Genomic DNA, 26,201 nt, shown 5'->3' on the forward strand with positions numbered 1-26,201 from the left:
TCAGTTAAATGTAAATGTTGGTGCTTTATATTCAGTAAACCCACAGCTCTCACGTCTGCTTGTGTTTGTTTACGTACACATGCCTGTGGTTAACGGTGCCCTCTCCCGCTTCCACTCCTCCGCTGTAATCTGATTGGTGGATCAGGCAGACGGGCGGGAACAAGGCGGTAACCAGGAAGTGAAGTTGAGATGACAGAAAGATGTTGACAGGAGTTTACTGCTGTTAACTTTCCATCGTTTGGACTTCAGGGCGGTCAGTGAGGACCGTCTGCTAGACCAACGATACCCAACACGGACCTGAAAATGCAGACCGCACGAAAACGTCGAGGAAACGATTCACACCAGCCAACACAAAATAGGTTTGTAGGCCAAAGTTATTGTCACAATAGCCTCTGCGTTGTTGTCAGTATGCAGAGTCGGCTCATACACTACAGCCATAGTAATATAAAGAAATGAACTTCTGTGTAACCCCTTATTAAGTTAGCAATTACAGTCCAGTATCCGCTCTGCTGCTTGTTCGTCAGCGTCTAGAAACGAGTAGACGCGGCACGACTGCATACAAAGTGAACGGAATGACGCGCAAATGAAAGCGAACAGACGCGGTTGACGGCACGAATTGAAAAGGTCTCAACTTCTTTGCTAACACTGAAGTATTTGTAGTCCAGTCTTGTAACTGCCTGTGGCTAATAAACAGGAACTGACTACAAATATCACTCAGTTTCACGTGACGGATATAAATAGAAGTGGTGGTGTTGGTGTTCATGGTTACCTTCCTCTTGTCTTCAGTCTTCAGCTCCTTAATCACATGAATTATGTCAATGCTGTAAGACTTGGGGGCTCAATGCTGGTGCAGCTAATGTTGAAAGGCATTTTAAACACACTATCAATAATAGGGTATTGACTGTTGATTGATGCTGGTGTTAAATCAGAAGATGATGAGACACCATAAATAAGAGTAGGACCAATGTGCAAAGATTAGTTTGTAGGGGTGGCTAACAATGGCACATCATTCACAAAAAGTATACTTGTGTAAGCTTGCTGTCAAAAATAACAATCACACAACAGCTATAATAAAAAGCTTATCTTCAGATAATGCCTTAAGGGCCACCAGGGAGTAGATTAAAGAACATAAATAAGCTGAAGTAGAAAAATAAACTTTATAGAAAATCAGAAACTCCAACATAGTACAAGCTGGTCCCAGGAGAGTGAGACCCTCCAGTAGGCATGGGACAATTTGAAAATGTCACGACCATCCTTGACAAAATAATAGCAATTCACAGTATTGTCCCAGAAATCAAATCATCAAATTATGCTCAAAACCTCTTAAAGTGGACTTTAACATACTTAAATCACTTGACCTTACATTTTCTTGAGAACGAATGTTGTACTATTCGAGATAGAAGTGAAACTGGAGGTGTTGAATACATTTCCACAAATCCGTTGTAACTTTTTTGGGGGGAGGGGAGACCATGGAAAAGCCAGGCCATCAGCCATGGTGACAGGATTTTGTAATGACTGAAAAATGCAGGCTCCACCCTTGTGGCAATTTAAAAAAATTTGGAAATCTACATAGGACTGTACATTAGTGAGTTAGACAGCTTTGTCAAGTCATTCATGTGAATATTATCCCAATTCACAATTATCCCGATAATGGAAATTCTCTACAATCAACTTAGTGTTTTTGTCGCAATCAGTGATAATAGCTTTTATTGTCCCATCCCTACCATCCAGACTACCAGGATGGTGCAGGTCTTATATATAACCTGGAGACAGTGGCCAGCAGCCTCTCATTTCTTGATAACCTTCTGCTCCAACCAAACTGGAACCAGCTACATGGAAAGACAATTCAATTCAATTCAATTCAATTCAATTCAAAACACTTTATTTGTCTCTGGTGGCACTTTTTCAGGATCTCCTCAGTGTTCGTGGAAAACCTCAGAAGGCCGTCAAAAATTGTGCCCAAGTACCTGTATTCCTCCACCACCTCCACAGGTTCCCCCCGGATGGTGGTAGTGATGGCCTCTGCCAGTTGTCTCTGCTTGCTGGAGAATGTCACAATCACCTCTTTAGTCTTTGTTGAGTTCAGCTGGAGACGGCGCCCTCACACCAGGTGATAAAGTCCTGAAGAACAGAGCTGTGGTGAAGGTTTAGGGTAGAGAGCAGAGATAGCAGGACTGTGTCGTCAGCGAATTTAACCAGGTGACAATTTGGCTGGGTGGACCTGCAGTCATCGGTGTAGAGGATGTAAAGCAGAGGCGATAGGACACAGCCCTGCGGGGAGCCAGTGGAGGTGTGGAGGATGTCAGAGTAGGAGCAACGCACAGACAACGCACACCCTGGCAAAGAGGACATATATAAATGCTTAAATATACTCCTTTAAATCAAAATAAAAAGTCAGCACATGCTCACATATTTTCCTCCACCTTGTGGTGTCACATCCCATCTCAGCTACTGGAAGTGATTTAAGAGAGCAACAGACATCAAAAATGGAAAAAAAAGGAACAACAAACAGTCTATCAGCAACTATATTTTCCTTTTTTCGTATGATATATGTCTTAAGAGTTACACAAGATTACAATTTCATGTCTTGATATTTGAATGAGAAGAGAGGCTTTCAGTCAGATATTAGTAACCTTTATGCAGTATGTTTTGCCGGTGTTGCTGTGCATCTTTCGCATTACCTGACGGTGTATTCAGCTGCACTCAGCAGCAAAGTCAACCTTGTGTTTTAACCAGAATGTACTGCAGTAGTAAACACCATAGTAAACCACAGTTTACTACAGTACTCCCAACATGTCTATTAAACGCTCAACCTTTGCACTGCCCTTTGCTTTTGTAATGTTGCTTCATTACAATGACTTACCATCATTGTAAATGTGTGTTGACAGCACTCCCAGTGGTCTGAAGGAAAATGTGGCGCAGCAGAAAAGGCAGCACTTCCACTTTGACCTGTGGTTCTGTCTGACTCTGCAGAACTGGATACTGGATTTTGGGAGGCCTATTGTCATGGTAAGAAGGCTCAATGCAAAGTTCTCTTAATCTGTACCCCATGCAGTTTTAAAAAGTGCCAAAAAAATGATACCATGGATGGTAATTCCAAATTTCATGGAGCAATGAATGCTAAATAGTTTGTTGTTATCATATGTATTAGATCATCCTTCCTCTGGAGTGGTTTCCCCTGAACAAGCCCAGTGCTGGAGACTATTTCCACATGGCCTATAATGTTATTACACCATTCCTGATGCTCAAGGTAAGTCTGACCACAACAAAGTGCTTTGGTGATTGTGAAAGAGACAAATACTCAGTATGAGACTATAAAGCTACTCTTGCCTAATACTAAAATAAATGTGCACAGTACGCTTCAAAGAATCAATTTTAGAATTAGACCTACCATAGTAATGTAACAGAACAAAACAGCCCCCAAACTAAAAAATCAACAGGTATAATTGACCTCCGCATGGTTCATTTCAGTGGAATGACTTTGCTCTTCATGTTTTTTATATTAGAAATAAAGAAAATGATTGCTTTTAGACCAGGCTTCACGCATACAGCAGGAAGCTAGACAACCTTAGTTGCCAATTCTAAATGATATTACTGCTGCATATTATTTATGCTGAAAGCCTTAAAGTCCCCTTCTGGTCAAAAATGTGTTTTTCTTCTTGTTCCTTCTGTTGAATGTTTGAGCTTCACTGGATAGAAAGATGTATGTGCAGAGTTTGACAAATGAAGAATGTTTTCACATCATTTGCTCATTTGTGCTCATTGAAAATCTAATATTCAGCAAACACAAGTGTGATGGGAAACTTGAAGCCTCTAGTACACTGAGAATGGACTCGTGTCCAGCAGTTAAACTTGTGAAAAACATTTGCATATTGATGTGTTCTGGAATATTTAATGAGGGTAAAGGAACAGGTATCATTTTATTGATTTTAATGTGTTAATTATACTTTGCTGAATTTTATGTACGTGTGAGTACATGTCATAAATTCAGCCCATGATTATGATTAGACAGTGTTTTATTTAGCTGAATATTACACCTTGATTCTGCATTGAACTATTTTCCCCATGAGGCTCAATAGTTCTGTCTCTTGTTCTGTCGGCGTTGCATATAATTGGCTTGTAATTACACCCCCTTCCTCTTACCTGTGAATGTAATTATAATGGAGTATAATGGATAAGCAAACCAAGGGTTAAGTGAGCCAGCTTATTATCAGCTTTATGAGTAATCCAACATGTTCATATTAGGCTTAGGCCTGGCTTTGTGATACAGGACCCTTTTGGGTAGATTTTATTTGAGTTTATTCTGGACATTTTAACTTATTTAACTCAAATACACATGTAAATAAATATTATTTATTATATGTAATAATCAGTAAATGACATGAAATCAGAGCAGGTTCATACTGACTGATATGCTGGTAAGCCTTCTTTTATACTTACCATTATTACATTGATTATATTTTATCCCTTTAGATTTATACACTGAAATATGTGTTTACTTTTAATACATACAGTGTACCGGATAAGCGGTAGAAAATGGATGGATGGATGGACATACAGTGTATACACTCAAAACTCCCAAACAAATTGCATATGCACACTAATGTTTATAGCCTACCTCAGTTTTTATGTTACTCAACTAATATTGAATACTTTTTATAATCTATTCAGTGAATTACACATTTTTACTTCTTCTTAATGACCTTTCCACGCACAAACTCCTTTGACAATTGCATGTTTTGTTTTATTTGTCCTAATCTTTGTTTTTGTAAACATGCAAATTCAATTGCACCTCAGTTTGTTTTCTCATTGCTGATTTTCTGAAAGCTAAATTGACACAGAGTAATAAGGGTAATCCAAAGTGATAGACCTGCTTTTTAAGGCACTTTGGTTCGGTTCTTACATAATCTCAAAGACCCGGGGGTTTGATTCCTGAATGTCTGCAGGATGCCACATCACGGCACTGACTTGAGCTACAGTGTGAAAAATCTATAATGAAACACCTGCTGTCCAGAAGGGATGGAGGTCATCCCTGGGGTTGTGATGTTAAATCAAAACAACCTACTTGTTATGTATTATGCATATTGACGATCTTACATACGTAACCAACATAAGTATCTTTTAAGATGTAGTTCATGTGATATATACAGAATTTGTGTGTGTTGCTGGTCCATTCAGCTGATTGAGCGCAGTCCCAGGGCGCTACCTCGGTCAGCTGTCTACCTCTGCATCATCACTTTTGTCATGGGAGCCAGCATCCACCTGGTGGGAGACTCCATCAACCACCGGCTCATCCTGAGTGGCTACCAGCTCCACCTGTCAGTCAGGGAGAACCCAATCATCAAAGACCTCAAACCTGCCTCACTGGTAAGGATCTGTTTTCTTTAAGTGCAGTTTTATTCTATGATGGGCATACTGAGAATACTACTCAGACATTTATTCTTCAATATATTGTGTATATTAACACCTGTCATAATGTCATACAGCAAAAATCAGTTTGTGTTGTTTGCTATGACTCTCCAGAGACAGTACAGTGACATTAAAGAAATGAGTTTTTTTCGTCCGCCTGTGACACGAACTGACAATGCAGCATACAGACTCTTTTCTCTGCTCCTTCATTGCCATCACATCCTGATTTCCAGATTAAAGGTAGTGTGTCATACTTCTGACAATGATGAGGTTGTCAACAACATACTGATGTGTGGCATATCTAGGGCAGGATAGAAGGAAGCAGGATTAGTATAGGGTAGCTATTTTGTTTCTTTTTTAATGTTGAGAGTGTAAGAACGAGCTTGGTTTGACCTCAAACTCTGAAGGTTGATGTCTTGTTGTATCTCTACTCTCTACTCCTTCGTGGCCAGTGTTTTGATGTACTGCAATAACCTGATTATGGTCAAACCAACATTAAATCTTAGTTGTTAAAAAAAAATCAGATTTCTCCTCCATTCCCTACCATAAACTTGGACTATGAGTTTCAGATTTCCAGTGTATTAAAAGTGAATGTTATATAAGAAAACTGTTTGGGGACGTGACGCTGAAGCTAGAAGAGATTTTTTTTTTTTTGTCTTGTTGTTGTTTAGAGCATTTTGACTAACAGATCAGCAAGAGAACAGGTCCTGTAGTGTGAGAGTATACATTTTGTATATTTTATTGTGTATGATGGACTTGTCTAGACTTATTTTAGTTTCGGTTAGGGCTGAACATAATTGAAATATTATCGAGAGTTTATCTCTCTATCGAGATTTTTTTATTAAAGGTCAAATGTGTCACAACATACCAATACAAATGATATTCCTCAGATTTAAAGGAACATGTTTATTTGGTACAGACCCCAGAGAAGATTACATCATCATCATTTTAATATTTTTTTTCACTGAAAATGAACCAAAAAAAATCATATTCCCTCCCTTTTTTTCATATCGGCACAAACCTGACACTATATCCGTCACCAATACCGATATATCTGTGATAGAGAAGATTGAGATTAGTATGGTCACATTAAAACCTGTGAGTAACATGGAACCTTTAGTGCAGAAGTCTCTGTTTGATGCTGTTTAATTGAAGTGAATTCAGACCAACTGTTTAATATTTATTTGTTTTTAAGAGCAAATTTATAGACCCTCAACAAATGTTTTTATGGAGCAGATCTACAATGTGTGCACTCAATACTTTTTAAATTACAAATAGGCAAGGTAATGATTTTAAATATAAAATGTAGAAATTAATTGATCAGCACATCCATAATTCATAAACTAATATACTAAACAGGAAAATGTGCGGGAAAGTCAAGAAAGATTTGTGAGTGCTTATATGTCCAACACATTGCTCAACTAATTGTTTAGATTTGGAGACATTATCATATGACTGTCATTGTCATTATTTTCCCTTTCATGCCCTGCATGGAAGCATCTGTATTTGTTATGTTTCTTATTTACTCAGGATTTTTTTTCTCTGATTTGCCACCAATCTGTAGATGTGTTTTTTATTAACTGCCATTATAAAGGGTGTATGACACTAGAACAGTAGGTGGCACTGTTGCATAAGGTAGAGTGCTATATACAGTATATTGTGCCATGAAAATATATCTGTGAATGTTTAAATGAGTTTCAAGTAGTAATTCAGCCTTTTTTTTCTTCCCTCACAGATTGACTCCTTTGAACTGCTATATTATTATGATGAACAACTGGGACACTTAATGTGGTAGGTGTATATGATAACTATTCATGTTGTGCATATACAGCGCTGTGAAATGACTGGAATGTAGCAGAATTCAAGATTTCCCTCTTTATGTTTAAATCTTAATGATAAATCTGAATTTAATGATAGATAGATAAATAGATAGATAGATAGATAGATGGATGGAGAGGGCGGGGGCTTGTTCCTCCTGATGTCCACCACCATCTCTTTCGTCTTCGCCATGTTCAGCTGCAGGTGTTTCTCCCCACACCACTTAACAAAATTGTCGACCAGGTCCCTGTACTCATCCTTCCTCCTGCCCTCTCAACCTTATGCTGTCTCTATTGAAAAAACGTGGGTTCAAGATGCTGTGTCTATTGAAAATATGTGGGTATATTTCTCCCTCTCTTTCGTTTTGATTGCATAGGCCTTTAGTATTCTGGCTCAAATGGCTGATAAATCCTCTTGCAGTTTGGTTTCACTCTGGTGCTGACAGAATTTCAGTTAGCACTGGATAATACTGCTGTTTGTGTGTAGTGTAGTTTGAATATTGCACCTGTAGGCAGAACATATATATATATATATATATATGTATATATATACACAAATTACATTTTAAAAAAGTTTGCATTTTTTCACAATTTCTACTTCAGAAAAGACCAAAAATAATTATCCAATTATCAAAATAGTTTTTTTTACATATAAATTGACTAATCATTTCAGCCCTTGTTGATTTTGGAGACTTTTATATAAGCAGTGTTCCTATGGTTACATACAGATAAATAAACTGATTTTGAACAGTGATTCAAACTTCTAATATGTAACTTTTAAGCACTTAAATGTCTAAAAACAACTAGATCTTTGTTGTACATTTTGTCGAGCTGTGTACTTGTATAATCCCACATTTTATTCAAGGTAACGGTGCGTTACATTTGGTAGCCTGTAACTTCCCTGGAGAGAGTTACATACTGTGTGTTTAACTGTTGAATGAAACTGTGTTTCAGATGTCCTGATATGATGGTTTGAAGTGAAACCTGCCAGCCGATTAGAACATTTTCTGCAGCCATGGTACAATACTTACCATCCATGAGTTCAAACCTCTTGCACTGAGACCAAGTTAAATCACGTTCACAGTGAAAAGAAATCGCTCTTTTTCTCAGTCAGCCCTGAAGGTTTGTCAAATGGTTTTGGTTCAGCTGTTGTCCTGCCTGGTATGAAGAGGTTTGAAGGATCATGCTGGGGCTGGTCATGAGCTGAGTGGACAAGAGGCTTTGTGAGGATTTTTGTTGAATGAGAGTTCCAACCACTCATGTGGAAATGAGCAGATACTACACATACTGTACTTACTTACTTACATACTTGTGTCATCCCTTTATAAAGTAATATTTAAATCTAATTCAGTACATTTTACATTTTCTGCCTCTCCTTTAATTCTAGGTATATTCCTTTCTTCATCATTCTGTTCATCTACTTCATCGGCTGCTTCACCAAGGCCAAAGAACAGAAGACTATTCCCGTCTCAGGTTGGCTGTTGCTGGGACCCAGCACCTTCTACTATTGGTCAGTTGCCTTTTCACATCTTTGAAAAACTTGTGTGTTCTACGTGAGGACATGTATTATGTTAAAGGAAAAACAAGTTCATTATTATCAGCATCAAACGTAGCTTTTTAGTTGCCTGAATGATATGAAACTATAAAGGAAAAGTGAAATCTGATGACGGTCTCTACTCTACATACTCTACAAACTCTACATTTAAGAGATTCTCTGTCTCCATTTCTGTCCATTAGATGAGAATTGCTTTGTACTCTGTGTGAAGGTTTAAACTTTGCTTTGTAAGATAATGTAAGGTAATAATCCAAAGTCAGTGTGATAAAGAAGAGTGAAGGAAGGACATCTTTGGCATGAAAAAATTATACAAATAGAAGAAATAGAACTAGACAAGTGCAGACCAAAGAATCAGCATATACTCAAGCAGAGTTCAAGATAAAATCAAAGAACCATTATGAGAGCCCATATACTCGTAGCAATTTTAGTATGATCAAGAGCCAAAGAAAATGGGTAGGCCTTAGGCTGTTCACGGAAAGACTTGGTAGAGGGGGCAGATCTGATGTGAGGCGGCAGTTTTTTCCACGGACTGAAGGGGGAGTGCACTGAGAGTGCATTCCTCCCTAAGTTTCCACAAAACCAGAGAGACGACCAAAAGTGACTGGTCAGAGGACCTGAGAGGTTTCGGTGGGCTGTAGGGAATTAAAAGGTTAGATGGATAAGAGGGAGCCAATTCATGAAGTGCTTTAAAACCAAAGAGTGAAACTTTTTAATGCAGCCCAGTTGCCAAGACATTGCCGTTTATGTTTATGCAAACCACTGATACAGTCACATTTGTATGTGTCATAGGCCTACATACCATATTGACATTTCTACAAAATATGGCATATCACGTCCACATTTAATGTCTACCACCTTTCTGTCATATCGGCAATATCCTGTGTTTTAACATTTGTAAGCATGAAACCACTGGATATTTTTAAAGGCATAGTTCAAGTCTTTTGATGTGGGGTTGTATGAAGTACTTATCCCTAGTCAGTGCATTACCTCCCATAGGACAAGGCTGTTTGACAGCTACGAAAAGCTCCAAAAATATTTAAAACATAGCGTACACTTCAACGGATATATATATTTTAGATGGGACTTTTATAGGTGGCTAAAATCCGTCTTAAAAGAGATGACGTTCATCTACTGCAGGTAACACACTGAATAGGGAAAAGTACCTCATACAACCCCACATCAAAAGTCCCTAACGATCCCTTTGAGGAGGCCTTGGGACTATTGCCAGCCATGTTTGTGGTGATTTATTTGATGAGAAATCAGGACATCTCCAGCTGTGTATATGGTAAAAAGTATTTTAAGCCAAAACATGATCTTTTCCTCATTCTAACCAAGTGTTTTTTGTGCCTAAACCTAACCACATCATAAACACAGCATTGTCACAATCTAAAATGTAACATGACATGACATGTAACCTAAAGAAACGTAAATCTGCAACATAAAGAAATGTTAAGTTTCAACATATCAGTGTTTTGCAGTATGTACATTGCTAACACTAATTCTGGCATTTGCGTTATAAAATGAACTCTAAAACTGACAGAGAGCCAGTGGAGGGAGGTCAGGGGAAATATGCTCATGCTTACGGGAACCACTTAAATATTAAGATATACAAGATGTGAAAATTCAAAGTAGTAACAGGGTAATTACATTGGCTAGTGAACATTTCCCCTAATTATTCTGCAGTCCAGGCCGCATTTTTAAAGGAACAAATTTAACTTTTACATGCAAACTTTATGTTGTCCAACCAATTTTTTAAACAGAGTGTAACATGAAGTTCACAACAACTTTGGGTCGTTTACACAATAACATAAAATCAGAGTTTGACTAAAACATGTTACATCACTGTTTTACTGGCTGGGACTGTTTGAATGTTTTTGAAAATTGTAATGTTTATCTAACAAAATGATTCGCATCATCAAATCTGTTTCCGCCTTCTTCGCTTTGTGCAGAAATTCAAATAGAATCTGATAAAATGTACCTCTGTAAAAGCATCACCTTTTGATTTAACTGCTAGTGTGTCCAGTACAGAGAATATTTTCATTGTCAAACATAAATCAAAGGTTTCCTGTAGCAATGTGCAGCATTATATGGGGTTATGATGTGACACTATTTAAAAGTTAATATTTCATTCAGCATTTATGACATCTTTCTTTTTCTTTCATTTCTTCAAGGTACTTGGTCACTGAGGGACAAATCACTGAACTTTTCCTCCTCACCTTCCTCGTCATGGTTGCCACAGTGATACATCAACACCGTAAAGGCGTCAGCCCAGACAGCAATGGCCTGTTCCTGTTGTACAGTTTCAGTGTAACTGTGCTCCTGGTGGCGGTGTGGGTGGGCTATCTGTGGAACGATCCGGTGCTACGCAACAAGTACCCTGGACTCATTTATGTGCCAGAACCGTGGTCCTACTACACCTTACACATCAAGAAAAACCACTGAATTACATAGGTCCAGGTCTGTATACCTGAAAATACAAAATGAGACTTCTGAATGCTTTACGTCTTTATGAACTGACTGATGCATGTGTTTTTTTTCGGACTGTCTCCTCTGTCTATTTCTGTATTGATACACACAGACTTTAACTGGCTAGGGTTGTGATGTTTGGTGAAGATGTTCCCTATTTGAGACTGAGACTCACTGTTTTAATGTAAGGGATACATTATCCCAAAAATTTTAAAAAATCATTATGCTCTCACCCCCATGCTGATAGAAAATTTTTATGTAGTTTCAAGTCCACAAAACATTTCTGGAGCGTCGCAGCATTCACCTGAACACCTGAAGTAGATGGAGACCTGGTTTAAAAGCCCCAAGATCCAAAAACTGATGTAAAAAGACAGTATCTGCTCCTTTTTTAAAGCCAAAATATTCACTGTAGCTGCTAAGCTAAAAGCATTAGCAAGCATTTTGTCTACAGTGGGTCCACAAGCTTGGTTGCGCACTGAGGGTATAAATAATGTCTTTTCAAATCAATTCGGGATCTCAGGGCTTCCGGAGACATGGACAAGGGACTTGCTTTAAAGAGCCAATTTATGTTCTTTTTGGGTTGTGTTTTACATTTTAAAACATCTCCAGCTACCTCACATGTTCAGGAGAATGCTAAAATGCCGTTTTGCTGTGAAGCTCCAGAAATCTTGTATCCTTTAATGTTAAGGATTTGAAAAGTTGTATCCTACTTTACTTTTACAATCCCTCATGTTAGTACAGATTGATCGAATTACCACAAATAAATCTTTACTCAGACAATCTGGGGCCTTCAGGGCTCCTAAAAGTTTGAGACCCTGGGTTATTCTAGTCATTCACTTGGCTGGTTAAGAGGCAGTAAAAGTTGAGCGTTTATGAACAAACTCAAGCTGAACATAAAGTATGATTCACTGAAAAATGAGAAAAAACATTTCTTACCTTGCTTAATCTCACCAAAGAATCCAATCGATCAGTGACTGAATACTGTGAAGTTTATCTTTAATGACTCAGCAGAAAAAGGTGCCTAATAAACCACAGCTGGTCCTGTTTGGCATCCAAGAAAGAAAAGAAGAAAAAGATGGCAGACATTCCTGATTGATTTACATTTACATTTAGGGCATTTAGCAGATGCTTTTGTCCAAAGCGACTTACAAAAAGTACATTTGTCACAAGAAAGAAACCACAACATATCACCGTCAATAAAGTAGAAAAGAAGAGATAGAAACAATTTTCAAGCCCTCACACACTTTTCTATACACACTGTTATCGTAAAGTTATTTTGCATTTATCAAGTTTGATTCACAAACTTTAATATCAAGATAAAAATATTGGGTTCTAATATAGATTAAAACAGTTATCAACACAAGTTACAAAATAAGGATGAAACAATAATATGAAGCCAAAAGGTTATAAAACAAGATAAAAGAGAATATCAATATGGTAAAGTCTGATGGTAACATGAGTGAGCAGGATTATCTAAACAACAGGGCTGGTTAGTCAAAAACCTGTTTTAAAGCAGGATTTATTAGGTAGAATAAACTTCACCCTTTATCTCACTGACTTTAACAGAATATTAAATGAAGATTAAAAAAAAAATGATCTCAGGTATTTAAGGTTCATGCTTTGTCAGAACTATATCAGCATTTGTTTGACATGAAAACTGTGAACTATTATATTTCCATATGTGGTCTTTATAATCCAGCCCTATTGCCAACGTACACTCTTTACAGTATTGCATTATTTTTTGACATGATGTGTGTAAGTAATGTACAATATTACAATGTTCAGAAGGAAATGGAGTCTGTTGTGCTGACGCTTTTAGATTATTAAAAAGGTCAAGGAAAGGTGAGCTGATGACTTTTAAATTAAAAACTTTTTTTTCTTTTGTAAAAGCAAAATTTAACCGATGATTTTTACTTTTTTTCCCATGTTGAGTGGACGTCTTTGCCTTTAGAGTTATTGTTCTTAGTATAAAGCTGATTGTTTTATGTTTGTAGTGTATTGTCTCATGTTAAGATCACATTGTTGTTGGAAAAATACTGTTTAGTTTCTGGTTTATTTTAATTAAAATGTTGAAACATACTCTGATTTTCCTCTTAACTGTGCTTCAAATCAACTATCTTTACAAAGAGCCTGTAACTGTTTAATCCGTGACAACACATGCATTTCAAATCATTTGAAGTCTTTATTTGGTTACTTCCTTTAATTATATGACACAGCAGTATCATGTGGTGATTGACTGGCAATAATTGGGCCCCTCCCCTTGTCAGAGGGGTGGAAAGGGAAAGGACAATGCAGCGCTCTGGATCTGGTATCTGCGTTTCCACAGCAACGCATATTAAATTACGTGGAGGCTTACAGGTGGTGGACTTTAAACAGAGGTGGAGGGACAGGTGACGTGGGCTACGGAAAACTGTCTTCTTCCTGGAAAGACACAAAGCAACTGCAGACATGGTAAGAGCAAAATTAAACCTTTTTTCATGTATTTTCTTAATTTACAGCAATGTTTGTGTACTTACCTGCCTGGTGATGCCGAACTATTCTCACTCTACAGGCTAAATTCTTCACACCAGTTCAAATCAACGGTAAGAGAGTTCTACAGCACCGCATGTTGTTTTCCATCTGCTGCTATTGTTAATAGATGTTTGAAATGTGTTATTTGCCATCTGTTTTTCACATATAGTGGACATTTAAATTTCAATAACTAATACAAGGGGGAAAAGGAAATAAAGACAGATTTGAAAGCACACATGGTTCAAACTTGTGACCTTGTTCAGTCTGAATTTATTTCTAAATTAGCCCGTTCTTGTATGATAGATTAACTATAATAAAAAATGTCCCCCAGGGAGTAATGCAATCAAATGACTTGTGCTGATGTGAATCAATACCTTTTCCATTTCCTTTACAGAGTTCAAGGAATGCTTCTCTTTGTATGACAAGAAGCAAAAGGGCAAGATCGACGCCAAAGACCTGATTACGGTTATGCGCTGCTTGGGTACAAGCCCCACGTTCAGTGAAATCGAAAGACATCTACAAGTTCATAAAATAGGTAAACTGCAACATACGTCAATACATTCAGGCTGTGGGCAAATAAAGGTTGTGAAAGCTTGTTCAGGGTGTAAGTGGTTGATGAAGACAAAATTCTCTTCATGCACAGAGTTTTTTCTCAATTAACAATTAATTTTTGTTCTACGTTCCTGTTTAGAAAAGACAGGTGAGCTGGACTTCTCTACGTTTCTGACAATGATGCACAGACAGATGCAGCAGGAAGACCCCAAGGCAGAAATCCTGGAGGCTTTGAGGATGACAGACAAACAGAAGAAAGGATACATCCAGGCCTCTGAGCTCCGGGCCAAGCTCACCATGTTGGGAGAGAAACTCACAAACAAGGAAGGTAAAATAAACAAACTCAGGCTTAAAAACTGTTTTTCATCTGTGACAGAAATCTATCAGCAAACACTAGAGAAAGCTGCTAAGTTGCTGTGTTGAAACTGGGCTACAGCAAAAACTTTTAAAGCAGATGAATATATAGCTCAGAGTTACACTGCTGTTTATTTGCAGTGTTTATTTCGCTCTGTAATCTTAAATACTGAGATTTGAAGTTTGACTATGTTCACTGAGATTAAGCTTAAATTTGAATGTACTAACACTTACAGTGAACTGGTTGAATTTGTAGTACTATTCGTACTTACCCCAGAGTAAAACGTACCACCTTGTTCATCCAATACGAATGTGAACATCCTGAAATACCCTTCGCTTTGGAATTAAACTGTTACCATTAGATAAAACTTGAACTGATGTTAGTACTCAAATCAACACATATTTCAGTCAAATAAATGGCTTCTAGCCGAACCTAACTCTGCCGCTCTTGACAACTCACAACAGCTGAGTATTTTCCTCTCACACGAAGGTATTGGAAGATGTGAAAATTTCATGTCACAATCATGCTGGCCAAAATGATTGTGATATTCCGATAATCATGAAAATATGCTAAAAAGTCTTAAACGGCACAAAAGAATCACTTTGCCTCTTTTGTCACGAAACAAACTTTTTCTTTGCATCAGAGATAGGACACGCATCTTTTTTAGTGAAAAACAATCTTAAATAAGGTTATCAGAAATCAAAAGGATTACTAAATGGTGGTCACCTCATCTCCCTGTTGATCTTTAGTTTGGAATCCATGTATTCTCACACATCCAACTTAACTTCAACCTTTAGTCCTGGTGCCAGGTTTAGGATTCTTGAATGCCTTGAAAGATGAGGGCTCCCATTTTTAGCAATTAAAGATAAATCAAGAAATCACTATGCGTAGAACTGTACTTTATCTAGTTCACTCACACCTGGCTTTCAATTTGTGACTTTGCTAATATCCCAATTCACCATCATCCCAAAGGAAATTCACCACTGTCAATTTACAGTGTTTTTATGACAATACACGATCTATCCCAGCCAAGCTCTCGTGGTACATTTACTGCATCTTCAGTGTGAGCAACACAAAGACAACAATCCACTGTCAGTCCGACTAAAGCAAGTCTGGCTTTAGAGTGAAAAAATAATTACAAACTGCTTCTCTGAATGAGTTATAATTTTCCAATATTGTCGTATTCATAGCAGCCCTATGGACCAACTTGACCTTAATGTATTCTCTGCTGTGTACCTATCTGTATCAAACTCAAGGACTAAGAATGAGGTCAAAAACGATAGTGGAACATCAGATGTCAGTATCTTGAAAATATGTGGAATACTACAATTAGAGCTGCAGTTATTAATCGATTAGTTGTCAGCTTTTTTAATTCATTGTCAACTATTTTGATAATCGATTTATCAATTTAAGAGAAAAATAATCTAAATTATCTTAATCCAACTTCTTAAATGAGAATATGTCCTGGTTTCTCTTCTCTACTATGACAGTAAACTGAATATTCTTGGGTTGTTGACAAAGCAAAACATTTGAGGACGTCATCTTGGGCTCTGGGCAACACAACAGTTTTTCTAAAATTTTATAGATCAAACAATGAATCGATTAATTGAGATGGTGAAATCTACAACTAAAGCTGAATCCTGCATGGTTCTTATTCGAGGAAAATTTACAGTGATATTTTAGGATAATTCAATAACAGCAGTCAAACTTTTTTAGGTTTTTAGTTCACTCACAGACTGTCAAACTATTTGGACTTTTACTGCAACTCAATGATGCAATTAACATAAGTGAAGTAATGACAGCCGAGCCAAAGCATCAGAAATGGATTTTGAAGCAGAGAGTTTGATGGAAGGCCTCCTGCAGGGATGTCCTTATCCTTTTACATTTCTGGGGTTGATTTTTGACGCCATTTGTTTTTCAAAGCCCAGATCAGTCATTCATGCAGTTAGTGGACTCAAGCAACAAAAAGATTTGATTCAAAGTACCGTCAGTGCATTGCCTCTGGATGGGTGCTGTGCACAGAGAGCAGTTTATATTTAAATGAAGCTCTGCTGCATCTCAGTGGGGAGACTTCCATCAAGTTGTTAGATTGCCAAACTATTGAAGCAGAACTAAAAAAGTTCTAAAAGTTCAGTTCCTTACTGTAGTAATTCTGCGGGGGTCTGGGCTACAATCTGAAAGAGTTGTTGTTAGACAGTCAAACACTCCCACAGGTAAAAACCAGCAGGGACACTAACCTCGGCGACAAATGAGTTTTTACCTGGTCATGTTCACTTATAAAGGTGTTTTCCCTCTCTCTGTCTAGTGGATGAGCTCTTCAAGGAGGCAAACATCAAGTCAAACGGGACTGTCAACTACAAGGAGTTCACCGAGATGGTGACACTGCCACCTGTCGATTACTGAAACAACACACCAGCCATGATGGGGAACTGACTTCACATACACAGAACATAAAGATGACTGAACATTGTAAAGCTTTACTGTTTTGTAACTAACGCTATATGATACAGTTGGGCTTGTTATTCTTCAATGCGATCAAATTTTAAAACCATTAAATTCTGAGTACATCTTTTGTCAAACTATTCCCTCTACTAGGGTTGTGTGTCTGGTAGAGATAATGTGATTTTTAGAGTGTCATCCTAGTAAAATGTGTCAATAACTGTACTTGTGATGAAGGAAAATCCTCATTGGCTAGCTGACTGAAGTTAATTGATTTATATAAAAACTTGATTTGTAAATAGTTCTCTTACTCTGATGATCGAAAACATTGATCTGAAGTGCTCATCTCTTAGGCTGTTCTGAAAATAGTTTTCTAACAATAATAAAATATAGCAAGTTATGATGAACCCATATCTATTTCTGTCTTAAATTACAAACAACAACAGCAAATATGGATACGGCCACAATTTAGTTGCTAGAACAGATACAGACAACGATGCACTTGCTCATTCCTCCCCTCTACCCAAACAAACTGATTGAATTCACGCAAGCAACTTAGGATTTTGAACTTTTATCACAAGTTTTATTTTGTAGTATAAAGCACAGTATATAAATATCCAAATGTAATAACACATCAGTGATTAATAAATGAATAACATTTTCTCTAGAGCATGTAAAAACAGTTCATTCAAATGAAGTTTACATTTGGATTTTGTTCAGAGATTGTAGTTCGCCCACAGATTGCTTTGAAAAATGTGTTAAATACTAAAAGCTAGCATGACTGACCTATAATTCCTATGCAGGTAATATTGTACATAGCAACTGAAGGCAGGTAAGTATCATATTAGCCACCATGACTTTGTGCTTGGAAACCAACGCAATCCTAAAATGTACAAATATGAATCTTTAAAAACAGAGGAGGTACAGAAACATTCAGTTCAATAAACTAAACTGAGAAAAATGATAAACTCAGCTGCAGTTAAAGAAAAAGGGTGACCAGACATTGCATCATTGTCTTGTCCTTTGTGTGCTGAAGATTACTTCTGACTAGTCACACCATAGTAAAACATGAAATACTGACCATTGTGAAACATGGATGGGCTATGTTCTGTAGCTTGGCAGAGACTGCTGGGTAGCTTTGAGAAAATTTGAAGGGCAATTATACTTTTTTCAAGTCAAAATGTCAACAGCAAACAAGGCCTAATAAACAGTGTTTTTGCTCCAAGGTCAGCTGCTAACATTAGCATGCCTGAGCTTTCCTTATGGCCTAAAGCAGCAGATTAGCATTACCGCTACAGCCGAAGGGGACGGAATAACATTAGCAAACATGTTTTGCGTGTTAGAAGTGACATTAAATCAACCTGCTCACCAGGACTGGCACTTCTAATGCATGTTAGATTGTCACAAATGCAACAATGTCAAAGATTAGAAGTTTTGTCCCACTTTGTATTGGATCTTGAATTATTTAACGAGAGAGACATTTGACAAACCCATCTGTACCTCATCCATGAGCTCTGTTGTTTTGTCAAAGTGAAATCTACACTTCTACATGGGTGTAAATGGTGCGGATGCAGACTTGTTGCCTGCTTTAACTGCAGACCTAGCAGGGTATCATGTAGCTTGGCTCCATCTGTAACCTCAGCATTCAAACCATTAGCCAACTCCATGATTGAGTCCCATAACATTCCCTACCAAACCTTGAGGGAAGAGATAATGTTAAGTTATTTCATACCTGTTATCCAGCATCAGAAGTATCCCATGATGCTACTGATGTCTACATTTTTGCAAAACTTAAAATCCAATACTTCCACAGGCTGCACTGCTCCTCTTTACTGAATTGTACATTAAGTAGGCTTAGTCTATGTAAATATTAGATTTAAGTGCCTCTGACACATTTCATTCCTCCGGGCAGACAGAAGATGTGCAACCATGATAATCTCTTGAAGATACAATCTACTGGATAACATGGATAAAAAGATACAGTTTTGACTTTTGCCCAGAATGTGACAAATTTACAAAGTATGTTACGGAGTGCTGAGGGCACAAATGGGGCCAGCATGTAACCATCAAAAGCTTACTTAAGACACTTCTGCAGGGGAAACCAATCAGCTTATTCTGAAAATCCACTGGTGACAGAGTGCCATTTCATTTGGTACATTCAACATTCACTGACTGCAAATGAGAAGCCTGGGTTTGTCTACTTTCTTACTGATAGCAAGGCCCCATTATTGGAAAAAGTCATTTAGATTTTAATTTTGACAGTCTTCCACTAGTATCCGTGTAAAAGTGCAGCACCAGAATTAAAAGCATTATAGGCAACAGTGAGTGAGGAGAGACCGGGGCTTACTGTGTGATCAGTTCACTCCTAGTGAAGGACAATTTTATATGGATGTAATTTTGAGATATCAAACTGAACATTACATAATTGCTTGTTCCCAACACCCACCTGTAAACTTTAGAGAGAAATGTACTTTAAACACACATCAATTAAATCCACCCTTTTCTGCCAAACAATTGCCCTTTACTTGTTTACATAATACATAGACAAAGCAGGTATAATTTACTTTTAATACACATTAAAATTTAATTATAATTATATAATAATACCTACCTCAAACTGTGTATTTTATTTGTGTGTTATGTAACTACACTCCAACTGTCTCTTGTTGTTTGTGTATATAGTTGTCTCGGGAAAGCACGACATTATATTATATCTTAGTCCCTCAAAGGCACTCATTCAATGACATTGACCCCCTTTCTCCTTATTTAATTTATTTCTTTGTTCAGTGTAGCACAAACCTTCTCTAAAGACATTCCTTTTTTTCATTGAACATTGAACAGCATAAAGAAATAAGTGTGGTATGAAAACACTGCAGCTGCCTGGGCTGGACTTCACTGAGAAGTCTGAGCTGCTTTTCAATTCCTGCCGAAAAGACTCTGATCTGCATCTTACATACATGTCAGTACTAACAACAATTCTGAAAACAGGAGAAAGGAAAAGAAAAGAGCTGAGTGTCAGTTCAGTTCCAACAAGACAATAGGATAAAAACCAAATAAAAACACAGTTGTAAAAGTATAAAAAACAAAACACCTAAATACTTAATACACCCAAGTACACGTGATATGATATGACACGGACGTTATTCCAATAAGTCCCTCCATTTTGAAGAATTACAAAGAACTTATTCTGAAATGCTGAATTTGACTCATATTTCAGTGAAATTGTGAACAGAAAATCACATCTAATCATCCAATGTTCAAGTAGATAAGGCACTGGGCCTGCCAATACCTGACCCGAAATGTTTAGAGCCTCTGTGGCCTCTAGCACCATACTTCCCGCAGCTCCACTTTTCACGTTTAGCTACATGTTTTACTTTGTGACTTTAAAAATGTGTGTGGTAAAGCCAAAAAGCTTTTTACAAGCTGCTGTGGCCATTAAACATTCCAACTGACCGTTTGCGAAACCCCGCCTCTGAATAGAGATTACCCTGTAGGCCTGTCAAGCTTTGGACTTTTGACCACATGAGGCTGCGTGAAGGAGGCTGTAGGACTAATCATATTTTTGTAGCCTAACACGCAGGTTAGCATCGCCCTGGTTCCCTTGACAATAATCTTATGGGATTATTGAATTGGATTTTGGATTACTGCAGAAAATAATCTCTGTGGCAAAGACAAGTTTATGATACATGTTTTGTTCAGCAAGATAATCTTCACGGTCGCATGGCTTAAACGTCATCACCACTAAATGTCTTACTACACAATTACTGTACATGTTTTCTGTAAATTGATCTACAAGTTGTAAAGGTTAGAGTCAGAATAGTTTTTGCTAAAGTCGGCCTGTAAAGACTAGTGAGTAGATGAGTGTCCGTGTTTTAAGACACGTAAGAACTTTATAATTAAATTATGGGACATTTAATGGTGTATTTTATGTCATAGAACAGAACAGACCTTATGTCAGGCATTTAACCGAAAAACAAATTCAAAAACCTCACAGACTTATAGACGAGGGAACCGGACTTGGGCTCTCTATACAAAAACAATGTTGTCTCTCTATTTCTTGTACATGAATCGACTGATGAGGACGCTTAACTTTCAGCACAAGACCATGTATGGTGTACGTTGAGTAAACATTTCAGATCTCTTTTACAGGATTCTCCTTTTAAAAGTTGGCTTGAAACATTAAAAGGTCAGTCTGAGATGGAGCTTAGCTAGCCAGCGATGACGCACTAGAAATGAGAAGCCTGCTTTTGTCTTTCAATCTGATTGATTGGTTTAAAAAACTACTTAGATTTTCAACAGTAAAAATGTTACTGTTATTGTAATTGTTATAATTATGAGCCGTGCCTGACTGAAAAGCTTGACAGGTGTAGCAACAGTAGCTAAGGGCGGAACAGGCTTTCGCTAACAGTCAGTTATTTAGAAATGTCACATGAAGCAATTATGCACCACTGCTTTTTTGCCTCACACTTGTACCACATTATGCTTAAAAAACATTGTGAATTGTGTAACTGTCTGTTTTATTCTGTTCAGTTTCTGCTGCTGTCAATAAAATGAAAGCATTGTACCAACCATAAAGGTTAATGAGTGATCATGTGTAATAATGCATTACTATCTGTTACAAAGAAATCCTGATTCATTAAATGTCATTGCATTAAAACTATATAATATAAAAAGTGCAAAGAAATATTTACATTCTCATTGCTTTGCTGAGAGAGAGGCGATGCTATTGTGTCAATTCCAACCCTCTCGTTAATTTCACCAGCAGAAACATGCAGAGTTTTGTCGTGGGACTAATTCATAATTAGTCTATAGTGGTGACAAAATCAGGAAAGGGCTCAGATTGTTGAATTCATTGATTACATTTAATCATTCAGTGTTGCAGTCCTGTGGATGAGGCCTGTGAGTGGTTGCACCTCAGTGGCGAGACGTGCTCCTGGAGCGGGAGCGCTGGCTGCAGGTTTTGCAGCACTGTGCTCGTACGTTGGGCAAGAGACAACGGCCGAGCCAGCGGAGAGTCTGACAGAAGCGAAAAGTTAGCCGATCACGAACACAAACTGCTCCTGTGTAGGTGACAGACAGAGAGACAGAGGTTAGAGATATGATTTGATACTGATGTTTTGGTGTTTGGTGTTGGATGACCATCACTGCAACTGACCACTGACTTGGGGGCGGCAATAGCTCAGTCCGTAGGGACTTGGCTTGGGGACTCAAAGGTGGCCGGTTCAAGTCCCACTCGGACCAAAAAAAGAGTATGATGTGGACTTGTAATGGAGAATACTAGTTCACATCCTGGGCATTGCCGAGGTGCCCTTGAGCAAGGCACCGACCCCTAACACTGCTCGTTGGGCGCCGTTGCAGATGGCTGCCCATTCACTCGTTCTCCTCTATACACTGTGTGTGTGTGTGGGTGTGCATGCATGTATAACGTGAGTGATAAAAAGAATTTCCCCTTGTGGGATTAAAACAGTATAATAAATTAAATTAAAAAAAAAAATTAAATTAAATCAAGTTTTTGTAACGTCATAGCATTGCGACTCATAAGAAAGACCGGAAAAATGCACACATGAGAGAAGTAAGCCTTTGTAACACATAGTAAACATTGTGAAAGCATCAATATTAACCCAAGTCCTTTAGGTCTAGAAATAAGAGTCAACAATACAATAAAAAGTTCTGAACCAGAGATAAACTCAACATTAACTGTGATGTTAAAGTAACACCTAAATATCAGATAAACAGAGGTTAGGTACTGTCCAAACTTCGTCCTGTTGCATCACTACAGAATTAATCAACATCTGTAAGACTAGTTATAAAAACAGACAATTTTATGATGAAAAGAGACACAAGAGTAATCCCATACATGTTGCGCAAGGTCTTTTTTCACTTTGGGTCACCACAGGTAATATTCAGAAACCTGCTGAAGATTACCTCTCTGATCAGAGCGTGTGGCAGCTTAAACATTGACTAAGCCTCGTAGTACAACTGTCTCTGTTCTTTTATCCTGGGGATAAAGAACTGGATAAAAATAACCCAGAAACCTTGAAACAGTGCACTGCTAAACGATTCATATCAGCCAGATACTGATTAGGAGTTGGATGATGATTAGCACAATGATTTGTTGGATTGGATTATTCTTTAACTTGCTAATTAGTGCTGCAAAATACAGTTTGACCTTGACAGTAAGTTGCCTTGATGAATGGAAGGAGAAGAGGAGAATTTTAGTTTGCTTTGTTGCCTTGGAGACGAGAAGCCCCCATGTACAGTGAAACACTTCTTGGTCAATATATTTGTTCCCCTGTGTCCTAACTTGCCCTTAAAGGAACCCTTTCTAATGTTGATGAAGGTTCTCAGTCATCCTGGTCATGGTAATTCTGTGCTGTATCAGGCAACTGGACTTTTTTCAGTTTCTTGAAGATGTTTCACCTCTCATTCAAGAGAGAGGTTAATGGTTGTTAAGTTGTCTGGGGAGGGAACTCAGTGCTGCATTGTAGGTGGGTGATAAGTAATGTCAAAGGTCACCTCCTCTGTTCAAAGGTCGTTCCAGTTTGACATAGACGGATTCCTTTACTCCTCTTTCAAACCATCTGTCTTCTCTGGACAAGATGTTCACATTGTTGTCCTCAAAGGAATGATTTTTCTCCTTCAGATGTAAGTGAACAGCAGAGTCTGGACCTGAGGAGTTGACCCTCCTGTGTTGTGCCATTCATTCATGGAGAGGTTGTTTTGTCTCCCCAATGTACAAATCTGTGCAGTCCTGGCTGCACTGAACAGCATAAATAGCATAAACTCCCCTCCAGTTAGTTAAAACTGATGAAGCCTGATGAAGTGCTATATCGTAGGCACCTGGACTTGTTTCAGTTTCAGGCTTCTTCACTTCTAACTAACTGGAGAGGAGTTGCGGGCTTTAAACCCTGCGTGGATGTGTCCTTACAGAATACCATATGGACAGAAAAGCTTTTCTTGAATCCATTTTCTGACAGTTGACTCGTTCATTAATTCATACGGAAACAGCGTGCTCTACTTCTTTTAACAGCCACACCCTCATTTTAGTGTTGAGCGTCAGATAGACTTACGAGCACTCCCAACACTGACCTTAAGAGTGGAGTGTGTATCGTCCACATGTGATCAGTCCACATCAGACACAGTTTCTTTGTCAATGTCATTGATTCCTGTATCAGTTACACTTCATTAACTTCAGTTAATTGGAACACTTACTCAGTTTCAAGCGTCAAAGCATCCCTGATCTTATGTTACCTTACATAAAAATGTTATCATTAGGTTCTTTACAGTGAGGTAAACAGAAACAACAAAAAACCCCTACTGGTGTCAGATCGTTACTCGGTATCGACAGATGCCCTGAGTTGAGGTGTTGGACTTTGATCGGTGCATCCCTAGTTTTTGGAACAAAATGTGTTATTGTTCCTCCACTGCAGTTCAGTATGAAATGTCCCCTTTTTGTTCCCCTTCACACTTTTTCCTTGCTATAAAATACTTTTACTAACCATGCTTGGTTAGTCAAACTCAGACTGCTGAAGCCCTCTGCTGAACTTTGGATGGACTATGGATTTGTCCCCCACGTCTTACATTGAAAATGCTTTACAAAGGGATCTCTAGGCCTTTTGAATTCAGTTTCAGTCCTTTTTTATACTCATCCTATCCTTTGAAAGGATGATGAACAGATACTTTTTTTTTTTTTTTTTTTTACATTATTCAACACTTTTCTTCACACTTTGCATGCGAACCAAGAAAGGGCTCACAGCGTGATCGAGAATATGTTTAAAGTAAAGTAAATGAGTTGCTGGGGTTTCTGCCATTTTTCTTCAAAAGTTGACTGGATGAGAAAATAAGAGAACACATCAAACATACACCTTGAGTAAAAGTGACCCACTATGTTAACAACAAAAAAAGCCATTTGTACGTTTGTGAACGCAGGTTCGTATCTGTCCACCAGAGCAAACACTATCTGCTGCCACGTCTTTCAAATCACAGCAGTTACAGCAAAAGCATGAAATTGGATAACCAGGCCAGACAACGATTTGAGCGTGGGTTGTTATTGAATTATTGCACTTCATCACACACTCAGTGTTTCAGAGCTTTATGTTTTTGTTGTATTCAGTTTATTGTCTTCTCATTTAAGAGCAGCTAAGTGGGCAGGAACCAGAGCTCCTTCAGGAATAAAGTTAGTTTTACCACCTGTCCTTTTATTTCCCACAAGCACCTCTCTGGAGTAGCTGTCAGAGTAAAAAAAAAAAAAAAAAGGATAAAACATCCCACAATTTCCTGCTGGAATCTCAGCTCAGGTGCATAATTTCAACATTTCTGAGAGGCGGAGGAAACGGCTGATAGCTTTAACAGACAACTTAAGTATTATAAGTAGGCTATAAACCTCCTGCAAACTGAAATGCACAATTCTCTGAGCACTGCAAACCCTCAAGTTGAATATTTACTTATCACAGACTGCATATAATGTGTGACTGTGGCATTGTGATTATCAGATTAGATGAGTTGAATGCTTTTGTATGTAAATCAGGAGTCGCAAAACTGAGTGTGACTGCACACAACAGGTGGCTGATGGTGAAAGTGAACTGTTGACTGCTATAGAAGGGATGGTAAAAAGGAAGGTGTCAACAATCACGTGTTGGACGAATGCGAAAGTGTAGTATCACGGGAACACTAGAAATAAAGTCAAGAGTGTTCTCAAATTATATTGTCAGGATGATGAAGGTCCAAGCCAAATATATTGGCAACCCATCCATCTCTCTAACTCTTTTTTCCTCCTCCTCCTCTCTTTTCATTCCAGGCTCTTTTCTGTTCGACCACAGGAAACCTCTCTCTCTCCTGCCTCCCGCTCGTCATACCTTGGGCTCCCATGGATCATTGCTCTCTTCTGTTTTACTATCTCCTCATATCTGTACTACTACAGATATATCTGTATATCTGTACTACTAAAGTTTTAATCTTTTTGCATTCTGATGTTTTTTTGCTAATTATCTTGTGCGGCCTCTCCTCTTTCAGGTCACAAGGTAGAGTGGAGGTCGTGGGACTCCACACTCTTGTATTTCATACAATTTACTTGTATCAGAAATTCTCTCAATGAAAT

The 26,201-nt window shown here is 38.1% G+C and overlaps 3 protein-coding genes across 3 annotated transcripts in view; 2 read left to right on the forward strand and 1 right to left on the reverse strand.

Annotated features, from left to right (window-relative positions):
- Positions 1 to 194: 194 nt before the first annotated feature.
- On the forward strand, positions 195 to 13,326 carry cln6a (CLN6 transmembrane ER protein a). The gene is made up of 7 exons (XM_073465103.1): positions 195 to 359; positions 2,889 to 3,009; positions 3,152 to 3,250; positions 5,179 to 5,367; positions 7,145 to 7,200; positions 8,614 to 8,736; positions 10,953 to 13,326. Exons 1-7 carry the CDS (start codon positions 304 to 306, stop codon positions 11,221 to 11,223), a joined length of 915 nt encoding a protein of 304 aa, XP_073321204.1. The 5' UTR covers positions 195 to 303; the 3' UTR covers positions 11,224 to 13,326.
- Positions 13,327 to 13,424: 98 nt separating this feature from the next.
- Positions 13,425 to 17,615, forward strand: LOC140995160 (calmodulin-like protein 4). The gene is made up of 5 exons (XM_073465104.1): positions 13,425 to 13,698; positions 13,799 to 13,829; positions 14,153 to 14,293; positions 14,450 to 14,638; positions 16,971 to 17,615. The coding sequence occupies exons 1-5, from the start codon at positions 13,696 to 13,698 to the stop codon at positions 17,066 to 17,068; spliced, it is 462 nt and encodes a 153-aa protein (XP_073321205.1). The 5' UTR covers positions 13,425 to 13,695; the 3' UTR covers positions 17,069 to 17,615.
- A 4,329-nt stretch (positions 17,616 to 21,944) lies between these two features.
- The window catches only part of adamts7 (a disintegrin-like and metallopeptidase (reprolysin type) with thrombospondin type 1 motif, 7), a 99,857-nt gene continuing 95,600 nt past the window's right edge, over positions 21,945 to 26,201 (reverse strand). The window contains 1 exon segment of the mRNA XM_073463801.1: positions 21,945 to 22,164. Within this exon segment, the coding sequence (XP_073319902.1) occupies positions 22,019 to 22,164 (146 nt within the window). The 3' untranslated portion in view covers positions 21,945 to 22,018.

The sequence above is a fragment of the Pagrus major genome, chromosome 4 (genome assembly GCF_040436345.1).
Source record: "Pagrus major chromosome 4, Pma_NU_1.0".
NCBI lineage: Eukaryota > Metazoa > Chordata > Actinopteri > Spariformes > Sparidae > Pagrus > Pagrus major.